The following is a 22,435-nucleotide window of genomic DNA, read 5'->3' as shown; positions in this document are numbered from 1 at the left end:
GGCATTTTAATGACCCCGTAATTCAATTAACCGCCTCCATCAGCTCCATCATTGATTTGTGGAAAAAAAAAGCTGCTGAAAGTTGAATTCTGCAAAGTCTAGGCGGCCTGTAATTGCTCAAGACACAGAGATCGGAGAAAAGAGGGTGTAGGGGGGGTTGGGGGGGCTGGGCTGAGGTGGCCGTGTATAAATAGTGTGCTCTCAAATACACAGTCACAACAGCAGGAGTGATCTCACCTCCTCTCCACCCCTTCTATCTATCGCGGCTGCCAGCCTCCAAAAAAGAGCGTATCCGTGAGCAGTACTGGTGTATAGAGACGATAAGGTGTATACTGACAATTCACGGTGGATTTCCCTGACCAGGACCACTACTGAGCGACAGAGCCGACCATGGAAGAACTTACGGCATTCGTGTCGAAATCTTTCGATCAGAAAACCAAGGAGAGCAGCAAAGAGAGTATTACGTACAGGGAAGTTTTGGAGAGCGGCTTGTCAAGGGCGAGGGAGCTGGGCAGCCCGGAGACAAACCTGCAGGACATAACGGAGGGCAGCCACTGCCCGGTGCATCTGTTCAAGGACCATGTCGAGCTGGAAAAGGAGAAACTGAAGGACTTTAATGTTTCGAGGGCGACAGAGGGTAAGGTTTTGATTTTAAATTGTTTAAGAAATGCTCCGTATTGTGTCGGGAAAATGTCTGAAGTTCAGTTGTCTTGGATCCGGAGCGACGTTTTTGTTGTAACAAATCCCTGCGTAAAAAACAGTTGAATTTACAAAATGTTGCGTATACCTCAAGTATATTTACAAAGTTAGCACATTATAAGTGTTACATTGATATTTTACACAGCAGGAGGCGGGCCCTTCGTCTGACCGTCGTTTTAACTATTTGATGGTGATTTCAGACATTCAGTCTTTGGCCACACGAAAAATCACTGTAGCATTGCTTAGAATTATTATTATAGACTTTAATGATACCTGTGTTTAATTCTGAGCTTAGCCGTATTTTAATGGTAATTTAATATGTTGTGCAAACATGATTTGGCACTTTTAATAATTTCTAGAAGGTGCATTATAAAGTGTATGGCCATCTTTCCTATTCCTCTATATTTTCTTTAATCTGTTACAGTAATATATGAATTGTGAAAAACATTTTATATTGTCTTTGGCATTATTTAACTGCAATGCTATTGTTCTGTAGTGTGCCCTTAAAAATCTGTCGCATGTGGCTGTCAGACTCCTTTATAGAGAACGCACACTAAAGTTACATTTAGTCTAATTTCAGCTGTTAAATTCCTGTAAATTGAAATCTGCACTGAACACGCTCTTAAAATTGCCCTTAAAAAAATGCCTGTCATTTATTAATTTATTAAAAAGTACAATCAAACAGCAAGCCGGGCCTCTTTTCACTCAGCAGTCACATAGTGTGCAGACATTTAGTGAGTAATTTGAACTTATTTCTATATTTATCCTGTAGCAGGAGCAAAAAAGGGGGTCAGAATTATGCTGTATTATTCTGCCTGATACTTTCTTTTGTTAACGAAAGCTAATAGAGGAAGACTGGTTCTGTGTGTATGCGATTTGATAAGCATGTTTACATAACATTATATATAATTTTAAATGAATTTCAGTCATAAAAAAAAAAAACATTTTCACGTCAGCTAACTACAAACACCAAAAATGTGACCAAACAGGCCAGTGATTACAGCAGTTGACAAGTCTGTTACTAATAATAACACACTTATAAAACCTAGTATATGCTAAAAACACACACATAGAAAACTATGTACTGGCAGCCTGTTACACTGTGTGAAATAGGCTACAGACATTTTAACGTTTTGATTAAAAATAAAGCTGAAGGTTTCTTGTAGAATCAAATGCAAGGACTGACCCTTTTTATTTATAGCCTGAAATAACCTCAGTCTGTTTTGGAGGCAAGTAATTAGGCCTAAATCTTCCACGTTTAGCCGGAGCTTAATTCTCTGCTCTTTAAATCGCTTACACCCTTATTAGGCTTACGTGTATTGACTGATTTACTTTCATAACGGCACTGACATCACACACTGACTTATGGTGGCTGGAAATGCAGCCATAGGCCTTCTCCCTTGAAGAAATAGGCTGTGTAATGTGTGTGTTGCTGCCAAATTGCCAGGCCTCAGGCCCCTGACAGGGCCCAGTGTAGGCTATGGGGGGTCAGTAATGTGCATGTGTGTGTGTGTGTGTGTGTGTGTGTGTGTGTTTGTGTAGACCTATGTGTGAATAAGGCAGAGAGAGCCCGGATACTGTGTGTATGTGTGTGTGTGTGTGTGTGTGTGTGTGTGTGTGTGTGTGTGAAAGAGCATGTCCAAAGTTTAAACGCAGCTTCTCTTTTTCTTCACCCGTGGGCCGGTTAACAGGGATATACGAGTGCAAGGAGAAAAAGGAGGACGTGAAGTCGGAGGACGAGGATGCACAGGGCAAACTGAAGCAGCGAAGGAGTCGCACTAACTTCACTCTGGAGCAACTCAACGAACTGGAGCGGCTTTTCGACGAGACGCACTACCCGGACGCCTTCATGAGGGAGGAGTTGAGCCAGCGGCTGGGACTGTCCGAGGCCAGAGTGCAGGTGAGGATCTCCTTCTCTTTCTTTCTCCCACTTACCTGTTTCAAAACGGGCCAGTCTCACAACGGGGGCTTCCTCGTCTGTCAGTGACAATATTCTTGGTGTTCTGAAGTGATATTAGGATCTTTAGGATCTTTGTAAGACGTTATTATAAGTCGTAAACAGCAGGTGTGAATTTTTAAGTGGCTACAATCAAGCACTTTAATTAAGAGACAATGTAAAAAATGTGTGCCACATGAAAAATACTTTATGGAATATTTTAAATCTTAAAATGATTTGATTAGACCTATAATGCAATTAAAACAACTAATAAACTGCAAGAAAATATTGGACCTGTTACCTTTTCCTTTTTTTCTTTAATAATCCACTTTGCTGCTGATGTTTTAGAGCTTGTAAAAATAACTACAAGCGAAATCATGTGTAAGCCACATGTGTATATATAACGCGAGCTTTTCCCCCACCTTTCTTTTGTCATATAAAGAGATCATTGTGTGCATGTTTGCCATGCAACGTGCAAAAAAATTAAATATTTAAAATGTCAATAGCTCATTAGTCTACTGGCATGATGACCTTACAAGCCTCAAACAGCATCTGTTGTGAAAAGCCCCAAGTCTAAAATATTCTTAGAATATTCCTATGGGGATTTGTAGAGTGTCTGTTATACTCAGTGGTGGATTTATTGTAACTTTATCCCAGTATGATTTTTCCTTCCTTGGTGTGTGGATCTTTTAGATTTTGTAGGCTTCCAGATTTAAGTTAATTCTTATTTAGACTGAATATTTAGCTAAATCTGGCTGTGCATTATGCTATGTAATTAGCAAGTAGTTAAAATAACGAAAATATATTCAAAACGATATAATTTTTATAGTTGGAGGGTTAGTCAGTGATATCAAACAAGTGTAAACTGCTGTAAATCACCCGGGATGTAACAACCTCCTGAACTTGCAGCAGCAGTAGGCCTGTAGAGCAGACAGCCTCTACCCCTACGATCCCAGCAGCCTTGGGGGGAGAAGAAAAATCCCAACCAATGATTAAAATGAATGAAGAGCCTGAATGGCTGCTTCAGGGGACGCGCACTTATGTCAACTCGTATCCCTCCTCATTTTCTTTGTAATATCTGCCATTGGCTTGATGTAGTGTCCCCATAAAAACAGATTAGAAATAACTCAATTCTGGCCCAACTCTGCTGCTGTTCAGCTACCTAATCGGATGAATAAAACCCATCATAGAGCTTTATAAGCCCACTGACTACCATTTTGAGCTGGACATTGCCGAACTTGGTGGAATAATACGGGATAATGTTGCAACTATCACTAATAAAGTGTATTGCGTGTGCATTAAAATAGGCCTAATTTATGGCGTGAAGATGGCTGATGTGTGTGTTTGCTGCACATAAACCGTCGATGCACTCTCCTTGAAAAATAAAGCATTTGAAAAGCTTTCATTTAGGCACGGGGACATGTTTGCTCCAGATTTAGTGAGAGTGAATTGCAGCAGGGCGGTTGCAGACTGTGAACCTGCGCTCCGAGCAGCTGTCAATGAATGTAATTGAAAGTTATGAGAGCTTGGTGAGGAGCAGGCAGTAATTCGGTTAGGACTAATATCTTTGGGTTTCTGGCGCGCTGCTAAATTAAATGTCATTATTCACTGTCTCTATTAAAAAATCAAAAAGGAAATGAGATTAGGGTATTTGTGAAGCGCATCATTGAGTGGCCCTTAATGAAGAAATAACTGTCTGAACCAGTGTAGTTCACTTTGGTTAACATACTGGCACATAATTGGAATTGATCTCGGGCCCGTCTAATATTAGCCTTGATTTATCTGAGGGACTACTGTGCGTCTATGCAAAATCACCTGGGATTTTCATAAACACCTTTTCTACAATAATTTACCACTGTAGAGCTGATAACTCACTGCCTATACATGCATGCCAATTTACAATGTGTGCCTTTATTTAATAATAAAAATAAAACAATAATAAAAAACAATTGTGTCATAGAAATATAGGCCTAAAGCACCTATTTATGTTACTTAAATCTCACATGATATTACGCAAATATTATAACGTCTATATATTGTGATTTTTGTATAACATTATGTTTGTAAGATCAGTTTTTGAAAGACAGGCCAATATTTTTTTTTTAATTTCAGGCCCCTTTGGCATCTTGTCTCAGTCACTAATGGACAGTTTATCGACTGGGCTGTTATTGCCAATCCCATTGACACAATGTTGAACGCCGATCCACGCAGCTCAAAATGGCTCCACGGCACCTCGAGTCATCTTCATCATCATCCGCCTGCGCCCTTTGTGGTCCGCGACCAGCCGCTAATTTTGCATCTGTAAATGATAATCATTGCGGGGTCGAAGGGGAGGGGAGATAATGTTATTCACCGAGGCAAATTAGGTTGATGATGATTAACAATAGGCCGTAGCCTGCAGCCTGCAGCTTCAAAGACAGTCAGCAAATTAGAAGGTGGTTAACGAAGTTTTTTTCTTTAAAAAATATCTTCACTAAGTGTTCTTATAATATTCCTACAAGGTCTGTGAGATTGTGGTATTACTCAGAGTTTATAGTGATTTTGCTGTATTCTATTATCTAACACCAAACCTCCTTTAAGAATTTGCTGTGATGCTAAATATTACCTTTACACCGACCTTGTGGTTTTGTTTCATGATTTGTTTTTCGACCTGTAACTACATAAAATTTTTTTAAATTTCCAGCCTTATTTATGTAACATAAATGTTTATTTATTTTTTATTACAATAGCACATTTTTTCACCATTTGAGAGTTCACGATTTTTATTGTAATTGGCTTCAAATATGTTTCATCCCCATAAAATATAATATTATTTTTACAACATCTTATATATTTTTTTTTAAATTTCGTTTTCTGAAACACAATTTCTTTTTTCAATTTTAGGTCTGGTTTCAGAACAGAAGAGCGAAATGTCGAAAACAAGAAAACCAGATGCATAAAGGTAAATGTTGCTTTTTACACCTTTTGAATGATCTTATTTATATTTTCTTTTCCTTTTGTGGTATTTCAGTTTCACAATTTCACACTGTTTACTGTTTTTAACTGCATGTGGAAAAACCTATGGCCTCCTCATCTCACATAACAACAACTGTCTGGCTGTCTGACAGACATCTTTCCCTTCTCTCCAGGTGTTATTCTGGGCAGTGGCAGTCACCTCGACGCATGCAGAGTAGCACCCTATGTTAATATGGGTGCCCTCCGGATGCCCTTCCAACAGGTAGGCCATGTTTTTGTACTAGCAGCAGGTGAGAAAAGCTTGATACACTGAGAAACATCCAAACGGAGGGAACACGAATTCAGGCAGAAATAAATGTGGAAAAAGTTAAAAATGCAGGCTGAGTTGCAGAAAAAAAGATGATTAGTCAGCATATTGTAATGCAGGGGTTAAGACTGAGGAGTCCATTTAAACAGGTCAAAGTGAATGAACGGTTTAAGTTGGAGCTACACATGTGTGTTTCTGTGAAGGCATGTAGCTTGTGTGGTGGAATCAGAGTCAAAGTAGGTCTTCTATATTTGTACACTGACATAAATCTATAGGCAATGTGCAGCTATTAGATGCGAGTGATGAGAGACTGTGTGTGTGTGTGTGTGTGTGTTGGAGGGGGAGGGAGCAGCTCAGACCTCAGCGCACCTTTCACCTCTTGGCTGTGTGCAGAGGGCCGGATTGCACAGGGAGAGGAGAGGTGGACAGACATTTGATCTGCTGCTATCTGCTTTTGCGTCCTGGCTGCTGTGTTGTCTGCTTGACCCTCGTGAAAAGCAGCAGCCTAATTAAGCCAACAGTGCAGCAGGCGCGAGCACATAAAAGAGATGATGAAAGCAGGGAATGGAGTGGGCTCTGATGGATATTGGCGTTGAGCCGCACTGGCAGGGGTGGAGGCTTGAGGCCTGCATACCGAGATAGGCTCGCTGTTTGAGGTTGAAATAGGCAGTGGGCAGCATGCACAGACTGCGCTGATATTACAATGCAGCATACGCATAATAAACATGTGAGTGGTTGGTGGTTTCGTTGAGTAAGGTGCATGACTTTTAACTGTAAGCTCTGAGGGTTGAATCTGGCCTGAAATCTTCGTGTCACATGACTTCTTCTCCTCTTTCTTAAAGGAAGTAAAGAAAAGCAAGCTGTGAGTGTGCATGTGTGTGACAAACCTATGTGCATATGTGTATGAGGATGTTAACAGGACTCGCACAAGCACGTCAGACGTTCACCACCTGTTTTGTCAGGGAGGGATCAGTTTCTGTCACGTCCCCTAAACACTCCACAAAATCAAGTTTCCAGTAGTTATTTTGGTTTTCCATCAGCACTTCTACATTTTGATCAGACGTAATTGCACCATACATTTGGAAATGATCAACCACAGCTGTAGTTTGTTACCTGATTGTTGGTAAATGAGATTCGTGGAAACGCTTGTTGATCGCAGGAGGTTTTGTTTGGATGCCATTGCAGCGCTGCCGAGCAACTCTAAATTTGTGGTTCAAACTAATTTTGCTTTCATTTAACAACTTCAGCTCCAGTCATTTACAGTATTTTTAGGCCAATATGAAAGGGAGCAAAGTGAAAAAATAATATTTAGTCAAGTTAAAACTTTGACTTTATATCGTTCTATTTTGGTTGGAGAAGAAAGCATGAAATACATTAGTTTTCCCACTTCTTCCTGTGGTGTTTGAAACACATGAGAAATGGCAACAGGCTCAGCTCTCTCCCTCTGAAGTGAGTGGATGCTTAATTTTCACCTACTTCTTATAAAATAATTGCCAAGAATGTGAAAACTGATATTCTATGCTCCTTATGGTTTCTTTTTTTCCCCTTGACTCAGGAATATGTCTGGATAAATATTTATAACTCCAAATATGTGAATATCTTTTTAGTGCAAAATTGTTTATTTATGCAATTGAATACATAATCAGTATAACAAGACTGCATATTTCCAAGGGTATAACGGAGTCCTCAGTCTGAATTAAACAAATCTGTTCTGGGTCCTAGAAAGACTTTGATTCTAGACGATTAAATTGGATGTGGTGTCTGAGAGCTATGTATGATTCATTCACTTTTAGAATAGCTGACATGAAAAAAGGGCTAAAGCGCAGAGTGCAGCCCTTAACTATTTTCTTAGAAAACACACTGTAAGCAACAGCTTTGAGGGGGTAAAATTTGAGGTGGAATTTAATAGTGTCAGACTGTGAAACCTAAATCCTCAACCCTCTTCACACACAAACACACACATGACTAACTTTGTGTCTTGCTGTTCTGCAGGTCCAAGCCCAACTCCAGTTGGACGGGGTCGCCCACTCTCACCCCCACCTGCACCCTCACCTGGCTGCTCACGCTCCCTACCTGATGTTCCCGCCCCCTCCGTTCGGACTACCAATTGCATCGCTCGCTGACTCGGCCTCGGCAGCAGCGGCGGTGGCGGCAGCTGCCAAAAGCAACAGCAAGAACTCGAGCATCGCCGACCTGCGACTCAAGGCAAGAAAACACGCCGAGGCTCTGGGACTCTGACCCCACCGGGCTGCCCCTCCGCTCGCCTGATGCCCATAATCGCCTCTCACACAAGACTGAGCCTGTGAAAGGGCCGTGACACTCACAGCTAAAACTAAACTAAACAAAAACACTGAGTGAGAGTGAAAGAGAGGAACACATACAGAGAGGGGGGAGAGGGAGTGTGTGTGAGAGAGAAAGGGGGAGAACAGTGGAGGAAGAAAATAAAAAAGAAGGAGGGAGCGAGAAAATTGTCACAAAACCAGCTGCCAAAACAAACCACTTGTAGAGAACGGTAATTAAATACCAATGAAATCACCTTTTACTTTTCGCCCAACAGGCAGGACTTCTGCGGGGCCAGTGGCTCAGTCCACTCCAGGCACAGATCACATCCCAAGGACCGTACAAACACATGTGGATGTCTGTTTGAGGGCCAGGCCGGGTCCCGTCAGACCGGAAGACGTTAGAACAAAGCAAACTGGCAGGCAGCAGCAGGGCCAAAAGCAGAGCCTCGCTGACGCTGGCTGCCGTCATGTTGACAATGCAGAGTGTTGAGTATGGGGGAAACAGACCAAAACACCACCTCACCATGGCATTGGAATGGCTCTCACCTTTACACCCCCAACCCCCCAACACCCAATACCCACTCTCCCTATAAAAATGAAGAAAAAAGAAAACATTAAAATAGGCCATATTTGTCTCCAACCACTGTGTTCCCTGCTGCTGCCAAGTGCATGAGCTCTAATGGAGGACCGTTCTGGGACTAGCCTCCATCCACACCTGACATAAACGCTCGACAACTGTTTTTAACACTGCCATTCTACATGCCCACAATCCCCCCAAATCGACAAAGTGAAAGGTCTCCATTACGGTTTGATATCCTTCTTCTTATGGACTCGTGCTATAACAAAAGCAACAACTCATTTTTCCTTTGCTGCAGAGGATAGATGTTATTCTGTGTTGCTGGGCATGCGTCGTCAAGACTTGGTTTGCATTTCTCCTCACAGCGTGCTCTCTCTCTCCTGCTCTGTCTTTATTTCCTTCTGTTTATTGTGTTGTATCCTGGGTAAAGAAGTGAAGATATCCTTTGCACTTCAGGTCTTGTATGTGAGTGTTTACAAACGGCACTACAAGCAGATACTACTTTACTGATTTAAGGAGGAGGGGATTTGATATTGTCATGTGATCGGCAAGAAGGACATTATCTTGGATTAAGGGTATAAATGCGTTTTTTTCTTTTCTTTTTTTTTTGTAATTCTGAAAATATGAAGAAAGCATCAGTCAAACTGAAATGCAATGGTGTGCAGTTTAAGTGCAATACTGTAAATAGCAAAAAAGTAAAAACAGCTAGCAGTTAATCCTCAATGATAAAGAGACCCAATGAATTTTCTGTTGTTTTTCATGCACTGTCGGAGTGTGGAATTTCTTTGCCGAACACACCAGTTTTTCTACAGCAGTGTATATTTTATTGACTTAAAAAAAGGTCACTCATTACCAGGTGCCACATCCCACATAAAGTCCTAAGTATTCAAACAGTTTTGTATACATCAGGTACAGTTGTCTCTTGTTGGGGAAAACATGAGCACATTTTTGGATGCTGCAGAAATTAGGCTTATGTTCTAAATAATAATATAATAACTAACATTAGAGAAATCCATTTACTTCTGGAGATTTTGGAAAATGTTCAGAATAAATCCAACATAAATCTACATTGTAATCCAAACCAAGCAGTTGTTTACACTATGATTAGCTTAATTCTGCATGTTTTATGTGACATTTCATCATTAGTTTTCAAATAATTCAGACTGTATTTTACAAATTGTTCCAGACATAACAGAATATTTTGATTGTTTTTGGAATTCAAAGATTATTTTGCTAACCTTTTGAACACTGCTGTCAGAGCTGTGCTAAACATGTCGATCTGTTTAAGATCTATGTACCTCTAACAGTCTCCAAAAAACATTTTCTCTGTTAACAGACCTCCATTTAGAATTGTTTATCTATGTCTCCATTTTAAATTAAACATATCGGTGTTTTATTTATTATTTTGTCTGAAAGTTTATGAAAGATGAAATAGTTGAACTACAAGTGTACATTTTTACATGGCTTTGCATTTATTTTTGTATGTTTTTTTAAGTGTTAAATTTGAATTAGGAGGTGTGGCTGTTGTGCATTGTTTGACAAAAAAAATGTAGCGTGTCCAAGTTTACAAACATTTCAGGGATGATTGAATTGAACAATACTCCATGGAATTTGTTGTACCCATTAAAATTATTATCATTTCATATGCAAGCATGCCTAAACATGAATCATCGTACAGTTTGTTTTCCCCCCTTTGATTCACAAATATGAATGTACATCTTGTACAAGTAAACTATCAATAAAGTTATAAATATTTGTACTTGAGTTTTAAAATACTTTTACAACTTATTAAGCTGCACCGGGGATTTTGAGTTTCATTCACAAAGTAATGTAAGCCTGCTGTGGAAACAAACTTTGTTACTCAGCATAAACAAGAACACAAACAAGCCGATAATCCTTGTAAATGACTTGGAAAGACAGAACTAACCGCATTTTTAAGATAATACCAGCAGCCCAGAGCCAGTCCCCTTCCCCAGAGTCCTGAGTGTTTACGTCCTGACGCAGATTCAGGCTCTCGACATGTCTCACGGTGTTGTGGCTGATGCTCGGCGACTGTCTCAACCTGTGGCTCAATATCAATATCAGTCTAGAGTTGACATTCACACAGATTCCATGTTAGCCAGCCCAGCTCATCACATCCAATCTGAGCCGCACGCCAGCACGAAAAACTGAGCTGCTATAAAATCCAGATGCAACCAGAATCTGGAGCCCCCCCGCACCCCCACATGGTACATCTCTCTGCCTGTGTTCTCCAAAATGACACAGATAGGATTGGTATGGAAAGTGGGGCTGTGACGGCGTCCAATAGAAGCAAGATGGTTGTAACCGGAGTGGGAAGCCTATAAGTGTAGACGGAAAATAGAAGGCGAGCAAGAGATTTGAGGGATACTGTATATATGACATGTAATGTTCTTTGAGCTCAGCACTCGTAGAGGATCTTTTCTCCTTGTTTCAATGGCAATGATTAACTTAACTTTGAGCAGATGACATGAGAAGGTCAAAAGTTAGTGCATGTTCATCAGTACCACATTTGAGGTCAACCTGCACCCAACGCCACACACACCTACAGATCCACATACTGTACATGCATGCTCAAACACACTTGCACACTCCCTCCACTTGTTCTTCCCACACATACTAAATTTTGCACATCTAAAATGGTTGGCCTCTTTAAAAAAAGTATATTAGCTTCCTCTGGGAGCTTAATTCCAGATGTGTGTACACAAAGTAATTACACCATGTGGTATAGTGGCCTATTGTCTGAACCCCATGCAGGAATTAGCCCAAATGGCGTCCTGTTGAGTGCAGTACCCCCTAGAAGGTTGCAGCACGTTTAATTTGTACCTCTTTGCTCATACATCAAGATTGAGTGATATAGTCGCAGACTGATGGCTCCGTATTTACCCAGTGACCCCTCCGGCTGGGACCTGCTGGGCCGGGTCTGGAAATAACAGCATCCTTTTATGTGTACAAATAATTAGCATGGCACACATGGCCATCCATCAACCACCAATGAGCCATGGCTGCTTTGTCAACATGTTCAAGCACATAACTCTATTTATGTTGGCCACGAGTAACAAATACACAATAATATATTAATAGTGGAGAAGAGTGTGTGTGTATGTGTGTAGTGATGCCTATGCTTGATATTACATCTGGTTTTATTGCTGATGTTTCTGAACGTGTTATTTGCTCTTAGAAGAAAATCAGAACATTTTCTTATTGTCCTGACTTGCGCTCGAATTCCCTCATTATTAAACAACTGATTTCACATGCACATCTCTCTAGAATGGACCACAATGAGCACTTTTAATAAAGTTATTAATAATAGTTTGGATCGCCAGAAAATGCATCACATTCACATATTTCTTCTCAATCTCTACATGCAAGGACGGCATAACATGCAAGTCCCAGAGGTCTGAGCCTTTGCTGCTATGCTGCGTTAGCCTGCCAGAGGTCAAGTACTCAGGGGTCACGTGAAAATAGTTTTTTATCACATTTCATTCTCATAATCCTCTTTGAAATGTCACACACAACTATGATCAGAAGGAATGTGAGCTGTCGTAGCCTCAGTATAAAGCTCGCAGTGGTGTGAAAATGACAGAGCACAGGCCTGAGAAGACAGTGAATGTTTAGCACAAAGATGCAAAGTTAGAGTTTGTGTCATTCTATATCACAATAACTCGAGGGGCTGCTTGCAACAACTCTGACAATAAGATTTTTTTTTGTGAGTCAACTTTGTGGTTCTTAAATCCCAAGTAAATCCTGTTCCGGCAGTTTCAGTTGTAGCTTGAAGTGAAGCCACCCAGAGAAACCTCAGCTGAAAACAATCGAGCTGAAGTGCTGAAGTCACTACGGTCGGCCGAGGATCAAAGGACGCCTTTCATCCCAGTTTGTTTGGGCTAGACTTGGGTTTGCTTTGTTGGCTAATGCTCATAAATGTATCTGGAGTCATCAACAGTGCAAAACTAGATTAAAACTAACATTTTAAGTCTGGGTCAACACTTTGTCTTTTTTTTTTTGCATTGGAGCTGCAAAGTGTCAAGAATTTAAATTTGAAAATTGAGGAAAAAAAAAATAGCAGGGCATTAAGTTCACATTCCGTTCAGCCGTTTATGTTACACTCATTAGCAGTTCATTTTCAGATTGAGCGTTCAACTTGTGTTGTTGTAATCCAAGAAAGTTCTCTAATAAAAACCACTACATTTTCTGTCCTATTGCAGTGTAATGTCCCATCAATTTGGGGTCATTACCAAATGTATCAGCAACAGAGACTCAAAACCTTGTCTTAAAAATAAGAAAATGTCAATTGAATGAATGATGAATAATTTAAGTTTAATCTTTACATTCCTTTTGCTGTCTTTTATCAATGTCTATCAAATTCATTTATTGTATATACACATTGTGATTTATTTTACTTTCACAACAACTGTAGTAACTTAAACGACAGATGTAGTAAGAGATCAGGAATATATGCATGGTGGTTGTGTTTAAGTTGTTTTGAGCTAAACGTTCTGGTTTGTGCTTTAATCTTCTGGTTAGCCCTGGTTGGAGTGGGTTTCTCTGCTGCGGGTGTCGTTGCAGCTCCATCCAGTGGGCTCAAAATATTTCTGACCTGAGCATTTCCTCCTTTGTATCACTCTCTCTATCTGCTGGAAGGATCGACTCTGGGGTTGGGAACAGAATCTGATTAAAGACAGTGTCAAGTGGAAGCCAAGTTAAAGTTTCTTCTTGATTTAATCACGGTAAAAACAATCAAACAAGCCCACATAAAAAAAAGAACATAATGGATTTATTCAAGCAGTGTTTCCAGCTGAGGTATGACGTAGTTTACTATGATTAAAGAACCATTCCCACTGAAGACATTTTGACATGTCACAGTACGAAAAGCCCAGGCGTAAATAATAAAATGAATGATGGCTGAATTCCATTTAGCTGCTTCAGTTTCAGGGTCCTTGTATTGTGCAGGCTGGCTCACTGTCACACTGTCATGGCTTAATACAACACTTGAATAGAACAGGGCTATAGTTAATGTTATTAGTAACACCTGTGCTGTGCTTGCTATGACAAGTTAAAATGTCTGCTATGAAAAAGGCCTATTGAAATGACTTGAGATGTATCAAATTTCCAAGCTGTATTAAACGAAGGGGATTACATTAACTGAAATCAAAAATCCCATGGTTTTACTTATATAAACACAGCACGTGATTTTAAAATACAAAATCTTGATATTGCTTTAGAAAACTAGTGTTAGGTAACAATTATATGGATAATGTACTCTTCCTGCTGTGAATTTAAAAAACACTTTAAAGTGAGTGCCTGCTCTGCTTCCTCACCCCATGGCATTGTAGGTAACTAGCAATGTAGGGCTGTGAATAAAACAAATACCTGCTTAATTAGCCTGCATAAATTCTAAGAAATAAATAAGCACCCTGCATCCCAGCAAACACTGCAGTTCAATATTCTTGTCTAGTATTACCTTTATTTTACGAAACGGATTAAATATTGGACATGAAAATAACTTTACTGTGCGAGTCATGGATCAGCTTCAAATGTGGTGACACTAGACATCAGAGTTGTGGCTCTTGTTTTCACTGACAGTTGTTCACGTTCATAAACAGTCTATGAACTGCCCACAATCACTGAGAACATATGAACTCTATTGTCAAGTAAATTTTCCTTCAAAATGAAACAGCTTCATTTTGAATAAAAAAACACCCCTGATAAAAGATGCGTCATTGTTTCTCTTTTTTCTTTCTTTCTTTCTTTTTTTTTTTTTTTTACGTTGCAGCATGGTGGATATGGTGGAAATAAACTTTCAACAGCAGTTTAAAACCATAATTCATTCTGAAATGTCTTCCATTGAAGTACTGAGTAACAAACACTTCACTTAGAGCTGTTTTCAAAAATATGTTTCTTAAAATGTCAAATCTCTTCACTAGAGTCTTCTTCAAAGCTGTTTTTAATTACACAGCTTCAAACCAGTATTTAGACAACAAATTTACCCTGCGAAAATAATCATTGCATATTAATGTGATCAATAATCCCAACCAAACAGCAATTTTATTTCCAGCCGTGCTGCCTGTTTATCTGAGCTGCACTTCCCTGCAGACAACACACTCCATTCTGCTGCACGGAGACCTTAGTCGATACCGTTTGGCTTGTGTTCACAGACAGTTTAGGTTATGTCCATATTTACAAAGAAATGGATCTAAATGGGAAAGCAAATATGATTAAGTTGAGAAATTGAAACAGATGTCAACAGTAAACATTTGCGAAACATCCCAACAGACCATCAGAGTAAATTCCAAGACTATAAGCTTTAGTTTACTCAGATAGCCAGGAGGTCTCAAATTCACATTCCTCATCTCAGTGCATGTTCGTCCAGTTGTACAGCTAAGAAGCAGGTGGTCTGCAGTGATGTTTTAATTGCGTTTGTCCCAGTGAGTGAATTAAAAGGACTGGTAAAGTTAACCATTTAAGACTTTGTTGCTGAGAGAAAATCAAACAAAGCCTACCTATCATGTGGGCTTTCTCATGAAAAACTTTCTAATGTCTAGCCAAACCTTTGTGTGACTGTATGACAGTGCACAACTTTCCACATTTTTATTTTGTGGCTTATTATCACACTCAGTCACCCAGAGTGGTTTATGTTAATCTGGACTAAGGCGGAGCAAAGGTCACCAAAATGTTCCTTCCTTTTCAACACTCTCCATAGAGATCTTTCAGAGGCGTTTTGTTTTGATGTGGCTCAGCAAAACATCTGTTTGACAGAAAATTAGATGTGATTAATTCCCAATGCCATGACTTTGCACCTTGTTAAAAGATTCCACTACTGACAGGGACGCCATCTTGAGCTGAAAATACTGAGCCTAGTTTGAATGATGTGACAAAAGGAAGAAATAACACCACTCACACTTTGATTGTTCTCTGTTTTTTTAAACCACTTTGTCCGCACTTGCCTATATAGTGGGCATCCAGTGAGATATTTGCAAAAACTCTGTTTGTTTCTTGAACATCATGATGTTTTAAAAGTTTTGATTCTAATATTATGCACTTCTCTTTGCATAATTAAAGTCTTGAGAGAGACAGCAATCCTCTCATTTATATACATATTTGGAAGGAAATATAATGCCTCCTGGATACATTTATTTCAGCAACATTTCCTCATTATGTTGATATTGATTAATTAATGTATCAGGAAGTTGTAAATTGTTGATCCTGAACCTATCAGTAAATGCTCAAAGACAACATATTTCAGTGCCAAAATATCTGAGCTTGCAATACAATATCCGCTTAATGGAGCTGAAGCATAATCAGATGTTTTCATTGTTATGTTTAGGTACTTACAACGTATGGTTAAGGTTTGGGGAAGATGGTAATCATGGTTTAATAGAGAAAATGTACACTGGGACCTAAAGCACCAGACAGGATGTGTTCATATTTAGTGCTTTGTTGGCTAAACCTTACCACACATAAGCCTTAGGATGTGAACCTTGTGCTCTGGGGTCATAGTCCTGCACTCTATACACCCACCATCTACCCAGACAATCTGTACAAGTTATGGCATTCATTCGCTTGAAAACATGTTGCCTGTGAACCTAACAGTCAGTGCTCAAGATTCACACCACAATGTAATAGGGAAAACAAATTAGTAGTGTGTAAATGTAATATTTAGGGCTTAGGGTTTTCTCATCTCATCTAATGCGGTCCCACAATGCATCTCACCTGAGTGCACAGATAAAAAGAGAAACCTCTTTTGCTGTGTGTCCTCTGCAGGGTGGCTGGGAGGAGATTTTAGAAGAAAGAGCCTTACAGATTCAGGGCAATCAGACAGAGGGTGAATGCTAATGAAAACAGCCCACCACTGCAATTTGTGCTGGAAACATGTTTGAGCAATTGCAGCGGATCTGTACTCTGCTCCGTTTGCCCTGCAAACAAGGAGAACTTCAGGGAAAATAATAATCTGTCATTTCCAGTGTGAGGGTCAAATGCATTTAGATGCAAATGAAAACAACTTCCGGTTTTGGAGTGTTGCCTATGAAATGGGAAAATGCAAATACAGTGCAGAAAACATTTTTACTGTGATCAGAACTATGTGATCACTGGGAGCGTGTTCAGGAAACTAATGCGCAACTTCCAAGTTTTGGCTTCTCAAATAAAAACGGGATCATATGAACAAGAGAAGGTGGAATGTGATTTTGTGTTGCCTGTTCAATGAAACAACCTCACAGTATAACCATGGTAAGAGTGGATCTGAAATAAAGATGAAAAAGACATGAGTGAAACAAAATTTCAACTTAATTTTCCCTCCGTCATGGAAATGTTTAGCACGAGTCATTTAGTCCCCCGCTGCAAATCCACAAAGTGTGGATGAACAGATTAAGCCTTTGAGTCTCTGTTCTAAATCTGTACTTTCCAAGGCCAAAAGGTCAGCTGCCTGAGTGGATTCAGATTTTTGTCCTCAGGGAACATTTTGGTTGTAGGAAATGTGATTTACATAAAATATGGTCAGCAGCTCTCTGTGTGCAGTAATAAAACTGAAGCTCTCAGAACTGCACATCAGCTTGATTTGGATCGGTATTAAAATATGGCTAAGATCTGAAGAAGACTGTTTTTTACACTAAAATGACCTTTCCAGCAATAGTGCCTATGACAGAAACACCTAAAATTTAGAAAGCTATGTCAATAAATATTCCAAAGAAGAAAAATACTTTCTATAAAGAGGACCTCAGTGACAGAATCACCTGTATCGGCTGGCAAAATGTGACCTTGTGAGTGAACAATTCTTTTTAATGCTTAACTAATGTTCAACGTAACTCAAAATGCGCCAAAATGTGAGCATGTGAGCATTTAAAGCTACTTTATTGTCACATACACATACATGTAACAAAATTCATTCTCTGCATTTAACCCATCCCTCAAGGGAGCAGTGGGCAGCCACCGTGCAGCGCCCGGGGACCAACTCCAGATCTGTGCCAGTATCACTGGTCCATTGCACTGAATCGAGAACCTAACATGTTTTTGATTTATAAAAAAAACCCAAACTTTTTGACAACTATTCAAATATTTTTTGCCACCAAAATGTAGTGGAGTGGAACAATAAAATGAAGCATGAAATGAAACTACTCAAGTAAAATACAAATACCACACAACATTTAGATATGTACTGTATGGTAAATGTAATTAATTTCTTACTCATAACAAGTGAAAAACAACATTCAATCACTAATAACTACAAAGATCCACGTCTATTTGGTATATCAAAACTGACATTTTAGACTATGAGCGACTAGATTATGTGGATGAGAGAAATGGATCCATGATACAAAGACACAGTTATTGTCTTCATATGGCAAAAATGCCCCTTTATGACCAACCTTTTGATGTAAATATTATTTCTGGGATGAGACACTGTTAACGGGCTCTCCCCTGCCCTCCCAAACATTTTAGAGTTACATTCCTTCAACTAAAAAAATGCATACCCCTCCCCCTTTCTATTTTATAAATTGTGTTGAAAAACCTCCCTGCTTTTGTCATTTCTGTAGAGATTCATCATGATCAGCAACTAAATGAGAACTAGTAATGCAACTGGTACAATAAGCCAACACAATGTGTAGCAAATTAATCAGTCTTGGCCCAGAGCATGCTCTAGAAAAATGATCTCATTTGACCAGACGGGTCGGGGCTCCTCTCTAATTATATCACAGTACAATGAGTCCTCATCTTTGTTGTGGTCATTAGAAAAATGAAAACAGCAACTTCACTGTCAAATTTTAACCAGTATGAGCACTGCTGAATTCCTAGCTTGAGACAGGGCACCTGCTTTAGTGTTGGTCCAGCAACCAATTCATATTTGTTTTAATTTATGAATTATGCATATTTTCCCTCTAAAGAGAAAACGGATGGATAGCAGAATTAACTTGGACCGCTTATGCTCAAATAATGATAATAATTTACAAAACAGTCAATATAACACTGTTACTGATTGTAATCTAAATAACAAATTGGTTGATCCATGACATGATCTTTGGTTTCATATGCATGCTGGAATGATCTTGCACAATTAAAAGTTAAATACAAATGCACACTATTTAAAATGGAAAATCAATAAATATACATTTGAATTCAACTGTACAGTGTATACACAGTATATCATGCCACACGTATATCACACACTTCTGTGTGACCTCGAGACCTCACTGATGAATCAGAGCCTTTAACTCAGTGCTATAGTCTTATCTTCAGTCTGCTACAGGGCACAGTGCATGTGGCATCAGGAGATAAATATGAATATAAATGGGTCAAAATGCATTCAAGAACACAAAACAATCCCATGACAGTGGACTGGGGTCATCTCAAGCCATGTAAAATAACAATATGTCATATACACACATCTGACCTCTCACCCTGCAAGGATTTTACTGCGAAGAGCAATGCCTTTAAAGGGACACCAAGACTTCCTCTACATACTCTGTGCAATGGGTTACTTATTGCTCTGCCCTTAAGGTGAAGAATAGGAGAATATTTCGTACAATAAAGGCAAATGGGTCTATAAATTGCCTGAGGGAAAGCTAGCTTTCCTGATTGCTACTCATCTCTCTGTTTCCCAGATGTTTTACACTCTACTGACTGGTAATCAATAGCTACACATGCCGCCTCTCAGCCAGCACTGGTCTTTTATAGTATGCCTAAGGAGCAGTTGTCAGTCAATGGCAGCCTTATAAATAGACTGAGGCTGCATGTGGACAGGTGGATGCTTTCCCTGTCAATTGTGCAATGCCACAGTCCAAACAGTCAGCTTTTGTTGAGGCTATGTATTGTGGATATCGTAGTATTATGCCATGTAAGGCAGTGTCTGAATAAAACTTTCCACAAAAATGATAACATATAGAGAAGCTGATGTAGTTCAGCAATTGTCTCATTTATACAGGTTAAAAAGTCATTTACTAATGCTTTATAGATCAGTTCTAAGTCAGAAAACATTATAGGTTATCATGGCTGGTTATCATGTCTGCAGTAATACATATTTTTAAGTCATTAAACAAGGGGGTTACAACAACTCCTTCAAGTCTGCAGTTTTAAATGTGAACAAGTAGATAATGAGTGAATTTTGGTGTGGATGCGCTGTTGCCATTTTCCATGAGATAATTGGCCAAATGTTCCATTGAAGGGGATTACTGACGCACTAAGGAGCCAGTTGATAAAGCAAAACAAGATTTAAAATTTAAACATTTCAGCACAGTTGATAGGAAACTGATTTGGTGGAACACATGGAAACCCAGAAGTCGAAAAGTGGAAATTGAATAGTATACTTTTATATTCATACCTTGCTTACTGCTTTAAGCTAATAAATAATAATATCCATATTTGTCATCTCTTCTTGCTGTAACTGTCTTAGGTATTTGCAAAGTGTACTGAGACATGCGATTTTACACTCAAATTCAATTACTTACTCACTAAAAGGTGTTCTCATCCATGCTTACTACTCCATTAGTTGTTAGTATTTGTAAATGGTATCTGGGCCATTTTTACATTCTGTAAACCTTTTTTAAATGGCACCTTATTAGAAAGTGGTTCCAATAAATCTATTATTTTAATGGCATGTAACCGACACAGTGGAGAACGTAGAACCATACATCTGTCATCTTTGAAGAATCATATTCTCTAGGTGTGTAAAGGCATTTGTGTGGACACCCTCAATTTCAGACACTGCAGTGATGATTATCCACCAGTGAAAGATACATCAGTAAATCCAGCAAGGCTGCTGTTTGCTTTGAAGAGAACAGAGTACCTAATTACCCTTATTTACAGGATGCTTCTGAGTAAAGCATCATAATATCTCGCTGTGTCAGATTCACTTGGCTAATAAATATGATCATTGGTATTTTCAGTTCTCCAGCTATGCCTCATGGATATTACCGTTTTCTGCTGGCAATCAGATATGCACAAAAATAAATCTTTGAAGTAAAGGGCAGAGAACCCTATCGTGAGTTATTATGGATGTGTTGGAGGAATTTATTGAGTGTTATTGACGCCTGCAAACCCACAGGGATGACACATACACATTAACACACTCACGGAAATGAATGGAGTGTATAAGACCAAGTGTTTTATTTTTGCCTGGCTGAGCTTGATAACTGTTTCTATCTGCACAGCAAATAAATGTCGCAGGTACATAATGTGGGACACACTGATGAAAAAGAATCGGCCCTGTTAAGTTACTGTACTGTCTGTCCCTACAGGCATGCTTATGCTATATTGATGAGCAAATTAACAGGACTTGATTTGACTAGAGAAGCCTCTATTAGATGAAGCTGTGAAAGATGAATTCAATTGTGATTTGAATAGCACTACCCACGTTGGATGACTTTCAATGGTAGGCAGAAAATTGGCTCATGCTAAATTGAGTTGCGCTTGTCATGATGAATGCTCAGCGGCATATCAGTTTGGATTCAGTTTATCATCACACCCAGTGCTTATACAGAAACTCAGAGGAAATATCTAACCCCTCTGTGGAAAAAAACACTTGTGTATATCAAATGAAACGCGTGTTGGTCCATTATCTTGCTTTGAATTCTTTGACAGAACCTGTTTAGTTTGGATGCAAAACTTGATGAACTCTTCCTCCTCTCTGCTGTTATTCTGAGACACAATTAGATGTACATATCCCACACAATCGTGCGGTTGGAGGCCAGAGTGTGTCTGTTTGTCCAAAGGGAAGAGGCGTGGGAGAAACACGGTGGTTTTACCCGCCAACACGCTGCACTGGGCATGGTGCATATCAATACAAGGAGTAACTAATAACACTGGCTGCAGGTATGTCTCCCAACATCAGAGGGAGATGAGTGCAAAGGTTGTTTCATCTTTTATAGATCCTGTTTGAAACCAGCAATTGCCTCAAAGAAAGACTGAGTGAAGAACTAAAGAGTCAGAGCCAAAGCCAGCATGTGTTTATGTGCATTTGTTCATGTGTTTATGTGTGTATAAATCATGTAGGTGTACATTTTGTGTGTATACTGTGCCCCAGCAGTGTAGCTGGGCCGTTTGAAACAATCTTGCCTTGTGTTTGAAATTGTTTATGTAGGCCCAGATCCCTACGGCCGGATAAGCAGGGGGCTGTAGAGTTCCCTGCGGAGGTCAGCCTTTCTGGAGGCCCCCCCTCATTTGCGATTGCCCTATGCAGTAGTACCCAGCAGGCCTGAGAACACAGGCTTAATGTTCTGGATGGACGGTGTCATGAAAGAAGACAATTATCAGGCATTGAGCGAGGTCTCCCAGGGTTATGGTTTTAGTCATATAATTTGTTTTATGTAGTTTCTGAAGCAGGAGCTTTAAAGTTTAACAGCCCAAGGGTTCCTTTTGCTTTTGTTTTTTTTTTTTTTAAAGTGTGTGTGTATTTGTGCAACGGTGTATTGTTGGAAATAGGATTTTTGATGATCTAATTGGCTATTATTGGATGTTTTCAGGCAATAACGTGTGTTCTTTTGTTTAGTTTTAAGGTGCGTTATGTGTGATATTGAATCGACTCCCCACAAGCCCTTTCTTCACCCTTCAGTATGTTGGCCACAGCAGCTGCAGCATACATACAATAGAGAAATATAGATGAGATGAGATAGATAGATAGAAAGAGGAAGATTTGCAGCTTAAAATTACAACTTTCGTTTTTCAGCTCACTA

The 22,435-nt window shown here is 39.5% G+C and overlaps 1 protein-coding gene across 1 annotated transcript; it reads left to right on the top strand.

Moving 5' to 3' along the window:
• Window positions 1–390: 390 nt before the first annotated feature.
• shox (short stature homeobox) lies at window positions 391–8,770 on the top strand. The gene is made up of 6 exons (XM_046054450.1): window positions 391–637; window positions 2,391–2,599; window positions 5,519–5,576; window positions 5,764–5,852; window positions 7,890–8,102; window positions 8,455–8,770. Exons 1-6 carry the CDS (start codon window positions 391–393, stop codon window positions 8,542–8,544), a joined length of 906 nt encoding a protein of 301 aa, XP_045910406.1. The 3' UTR covers window positions 8,545–8,770.
• Window positions 8,771–22,435: the final 13,665 nt, after the last annotated feature.

The sequence above is a fragment of the Micropterus dolomieu genome, linkage group LG07 (genome assembly GCF_021292245.1).
Source record: "Micropterus dolomieu isolate WLL.071019.BEF.003 ecotype Adirondacks linkage group LG07, ASM2129224v1, whole genome shotgun sequence".
NCBI classification, from domain to species: Eukaryota; Metazoa; Chordata; class Actinopteri; order Centrarchiformes; family Centrarchidae; genus Micropterus; species Micropterus dolomieu.
This window is presented reverse-complemented; position numbering and strand designations above follow the sequence as displayed.